The sequence below is a fragment of the Myotis brandtii genome, unplaced genomic scaffold, assembly GCF_000412655.1.
Source record: "Myotis brandtii unplaced genomic scaffold, ASM41265v1 scaffold914, whole genome shotgun sequence".
Classification (NCBI taxonomy): domain Eukaryota; kingdom Metazoa; phylum Chordata; class Mammalia; order Chiroptera; family Vespertilionidae; genus Myotis; species Myotis brandtii.
Window position 1 is genome coordinate 130,618 of NW_005371764.1, and position 5,214 is coordinate 135,831.

Consider the following 5,214-nt stretch of genomic DNA (forward strand, 5'->3'; position numbering starts at 1 on the left):
CAGAGAGGAAGGGAGAAGGAGAGAGAGATGGAAACATCAATGATGAGAGAGCATCATCGATCAGCTGCCTCCTGCATGCCCCACACTGAGGATCAAGCCTGCAACCTGGCATGTGCCCTTGACCGGAGTCAAACCTGTGACCCTTCAGTTCTCAGGCCAATGCTCTATCCACTAAGCCAAACCAGCTAGGGCAGGGTATGACATTTCTTAGCCCTCCAGCAGTGGACCTTCGTTTTTTTCGCCAGGAGTGTGGTGAAAAACCCTAGATCACCTTTTTGGATTCTTATTACCCAAGTTACTAAGAATATTACCAGTGGCATATAGGGAGCTTAACCAACGAGCGGTCAGAAAAGGTGTTTCCTCTGTAGTTTACACCAATAGCCGGCTTGCCCCCCCCCCCAGGCCTGACGCCTCGGCCAGAGGCGTCAACCCCCATCATCCTTTGATCACCAGATCAGCCCTTCGCCCAGGCCTGACGCCTCGGCCAGAGACTTTGACCCCCATCACCCTCCGATCGCAGGATCAGCCCCTCGCCCAGGCCTGACACCTCGGCCAGAGGTGTCAGGCCTGGGCAGGGGACCCCCATCTTCCCCTGATCACCGGCTCCGTCCCCCTCCCAGGCCTGATGCCTCTGGCCCAGGCGTCAGGCCTGGGCAGGGGACCCCCATCTCCCTCTGATCGCCAGCTCGGCCCCCCACCCAGGCCTGTCACCTCTGGCCCAGGCTTTAGGCCTGGGAAGGGGTCTCCCATATCCCCTTGGTCACTGGCTCCACCCCCCACCCAGACCTGATGCCTCTGGCCCAGGCATCAGGCCTGGGCAGGGGACCCCCAGACCCCTCCGATTGCCGGCTCCGCCCCCCGCCTAGGCCTGACGCTTCGGCCAGAGGCGTCGACCTCCATCACCCTCTAATCGCTGGATTGGCCCCTTGCCCAGGCTGGATGCCTCCACCAGAGGTATCAGGCCTGAGCAGGGGACCCCCATCTCCCTCTGATCACCGGCTTCTGGGCGGCTTCTGGGGCTTCTGGGGCCGGCCTGTGGCCCGGGATGGCAGCTTGCGCTGGCGGCTGCGCTATCCCGCCCTGCCTGCAGTATGCAAATTAGCCACCACCTTTGTTGGCAGTTAATTTGCATACCGCACTGATTAGCCAATGGGAGGTGTAGCGAAGGTACGGTCAATTACCATGTTTGTCTATTATTAGCTAGGATAATAAAATAAATTAAAATAGTGCTACATCTTCAAGACCTTCTCTGCAGCTATTGTCCATTGGCTGTCCACAGGGCTCAGAGGGGTGTCAGGAAGCACACACAAGTCCTCAGCAGGTATCTGGCAATGCACACAGCTCTGTTTAGATGTCCACTATCAGAACACCCTGGCACACATAAGAGCTTTCAGAGTGGGAGGGAAAAAGAATATATAGGGTGTCCCAAAATTCACGCAAGAAGTAATTTTGATAGAAAACACAGGTTTATAATTAAAAATTGTAAATTTTTTATTGATTCATAAAGTATACAGTATAGGGTTATGTATGGAATGGCACATCGGGTAAGTGGCTTCCATGGCTTTGCTGGCACATATGCAAAGCTGTGGTCTTCATTGGTCTTCATTGTCCCTGCTCCTGGGCCATAATTGGTACTTGGTAATACTTATCAAATTGAAGGGATTGAAATCAAAGGGCAACAGATATTAGAATCTGATTCAATAAACCAAGTAAAATTAGGCTTTTATTTTTTGTTGTTGTTGTTGTTAATGCTCACGCAAAATTCAAATCTTACGTGAATTTTGGGACACCCTGTAGAAAGGTTCAATAAAGATAAAGACCTGGCATCTGTCTGAGCACTTTTAATGAACCTAATGAAATCTGAGCTTCCACGGAGTCTAGTTATTGTTGGCCACCTGCCTTTCTCCATATGTTGGGGCCTTTCAGCCACTGCCCTCTACCATCTTTCCTACTTTCCGCGGGAAGAGCTGGCTGTACCTCAGCTGGAACAGCCTGGGACCATCACAACCTCAGCAGTCCTCCTCATGTTGAATAGAATGCATGTCCTTAGGTTGTTTTCAGGAAAAAAAAATTCCCTCAGTGTGAGCTGAGAGTTGGTGCATGCAGTGCTCCTAACAGACTGCTGGGCTTCCCTGAAGTGGACTTGTTGACACGTTAAGCACCATAGTTTGGGACTCTACTCTTTCTGGCAGCTACCTATTATTCTTTGTCACACAAAAATGCTCCCACACAGATTGTTTCCCAGAGAGAGATGCTGAAGTAGGATAGGCATCTGAAGTCCATCACAGGCTGGGATAAATTATCATATCAAATTTTCTCCAGAGAGGGATTAGGCTAACAGCCAACTTTGGAAAGCATTGACCCCCTTCAATTGTGCAGGCCACTTAAGCTAAATGAAGTAAAAACACCATCTTGACTTTTACAAGCCCTTTCTCCCAGGAGAAGAGCAAACCTTGGGAAACTGTGGTTCTCCTCTATGAAGTTATTTGGGAAGGTAGCGAGGAATCTCATGCTTCCAATGAGCCCAGTAAACTTGAGTTACACCACCTGAGAAGAGGAGTCCGGCCTGGCTGTGCTCGTCACCCACGGCATGTAACTGAGACAGCCACTTTCATACAGGCCATCCCCAATCCAGGGCCAAGTAAAATCCAGGAAAATGGAAGCTTTCAGTTTCATCTGAGGTGGGTCTACTGCCAGAATGTTCCACGAAGGCAAACAGCCTCCACTGTTTGGACATCTTGCCAGAGAACATGGCTGTGGCACCAGGCCTGGCACCATGGCCCTGACAAATACTTGTGGGAAACTGGTTTGTCACGGGCAATCGTTACACCTGTGGTTAGAATAAAATGACTCCTTTTAAAACTAGAAGCTCTGGAAAAGCTGAGTTTTAATTACACATTATTTATAACGAAGTTTTTATTTTGACCACTAAAACAAAATTTTGCCAATAACTAAGAAAGATTAAAGTCATTAATGAATGTCAGAGAAAAGATCTTCCATCAAGAAATGGGAGTTGAAAAAGAGAAAGCCACTTGACCTTGTGCTATAGCTGGGAACAGAGAATTAAAAAAACAGACCTTCTGGGAGTTCCTGGGAAAGTAAAATAAGGAGAGTTCCCATCAAATGTCCTTAGCATTTTGTAGGTCCATATGATAAAGTTAATAATTGCCCACTTTGTAATATAATAGTGTGCATTTTTAAATAAATATTACCCTTGTAACAGTGCTTCTGGAGGCTCTAGCCACTCTGAAAATTGAATGGATGGTTAGGACAATATTCTACATTAGACATGATTCTTTCTGATTGCCATCATTTGGAAAAAAACCAAAACAAACACATGGTAAATTATTAATACTACCTCAACCTGGATAGACAATGTTGAAATTGTAAATTTCAAGCATTTGTGAAAACATATTTTGGATTTGTTTTCAATCCCAAAAGCCTATTATTAAAGGGCCCTTTCTTTTTCCATATAGATCTTTCAGGGAAACACCAACCCCACAGATGTTGTGTTTGGAGTTTTCCCCAAACCACTGATAACTCGATTTGTCCGGATTAAACCTCTGACTTGGGAAAATGGCATATCTATGAGGTTTGAAGTATACGGCTGCAAGATAACAGGTAAGGTCTGGCTTAAAGATTGCCTAGTGTAAATATGTCTCTTTTCTCCGCATCCAGCGCAGCTAGAGAGCAGTCGGGTTCCTGAGTAGGGGTAGATGAGGATTCAGAAAATGAAAGAAAGAGACAGACACAGAGATAGAAGAAAAAGCTGGGGCCGGGTGGGACCACTGTCCTCTGATGATGAGACAGGGACAGAAACAGTGACCCAAGGCCAATACAGTGTATTTATTTTATACAGCAAAAAACAGGAAGTTTTACTAAAAGTCAAGACAAAGGAGATTATTTGCATTCTTGGGTGGGCCTGAGTCATATTCATTCCTGGATTTAAATAACAAAACCCACCCCCTGGCACCTGGGCTGAAGGTCAAGCCTACAACACTCCTGTCTTTTGGCAAAATGTGTTTCCAGGATGTGACTTTGACAACACCACTGGCTTCAGCTGATAATAATTAAAGAAATGCCCATGTGCCTTCCCAGGCACTCTCTATAGCCTAGTTATCTACACTAATAAAAGACAAACATGCAAATTGACCGTACCTTCGCTAGACCTTAAGCCACGCCCACCAGCCAATCAGAGCAACTATATGCAAATTAACCCAAACAAGATGGTGGCCTGCAGCCACGGAGCTAGAGCAAGCAGGAGGCTTGGTTGCTCCAGTGATGGAGGAAGCCAAGCTTCGCGCCTGCTGCGGCCGGCTCTGAGCTCCACTCAAGGCAACAAAGTTTCAATTATAGAAGATAAATAAACCCAAATTTTGAGATCAATCACTTGTTTCTCAGAAGGCATGGATAAAACTCCAATTCATTCATTCACTCATTCATTCAAAAATCAGCACGTAGAACACATTATGTTCCAGGCATATAAGACACAATAACCAAGGGCCTAAATAGACACCTTTCAAAAGAGGACATCCAGAAAGCCAAGAGACATATGAAAACATGCTCAAAGTCACTAATCATCCGAGAAATGCAAATCAAAACAACAATGAGGTACCATCTCACACCTGTCAGAATGGCTATCATCAACAAATCAACAAACGACAAGTGCTGGAGAGGATGTGGAGAAAAAGGAACACTTGTGCACTGCTGGTGGGAATGCAGACTGGTGCAGCCACTATGGAAGACAGTATGGAGTTTCCTCAAAAAACTAAAAATGGAACTCCCATTTGACCCTGTGATCCCACTTCTAGGAATATATCCCAAGAAACCAAAAACACCAATCAGAAAGGATATATGCACCCATATGTTCATAGCAGCACAATTCACCATAGCTAAGATCTGGAAACAGCCTAAGTGCCCATCAGTAGATGAATGGATTAGAAAACTGTGGTACATCTACACGATGGAATACTATGCTGCTGTAAAAAAGAAGGAACTCTTACCATTTGCAACAGCATGGATGGAACTGGAGAGCATTATGCTAAGTGAAATAAGCCAGTCAATGAAGGAAAAATACCACATGATCTCACACATTCATGGATAATAGAGACCATTACAAACTTTTGAACAATAATAGATACAGAGGCAGAGCTGCCTCAAACAGATTGACAAACTGCAGCGGGAAGGCCGGGGAGGGTTGGGGGACAGGAGGGA

The 5,214-nt window shown here is 46.1% G+C and overlaps 1 protein-coding gene across 7 annotated transcripts in view; it reads left to right on the forward strand.

The window, feature by feature from the left end:
• NRP1 (neuropilin 1) overlaps window positions 1–5,214 on the forward strand; it is a 196,639-nt gene that overhangs the window by 123,870 nt on the left and 67,555 nt on the right. For all 7 annotated transcript variants that reach the window (XM_005885510.2, XM_005885513.2, XM_005885511.2 and 4 more), the window contains one exon: window positions 3,477–3,621. In XM_005885510.2, the coding sequence (XP_005885572.1) occupies window positions 3,477–3,621 (145 nt within the window). The remainder of the gene's footprint in view (window positions 1–3,476; window positions 3,622–5,214) is intronic.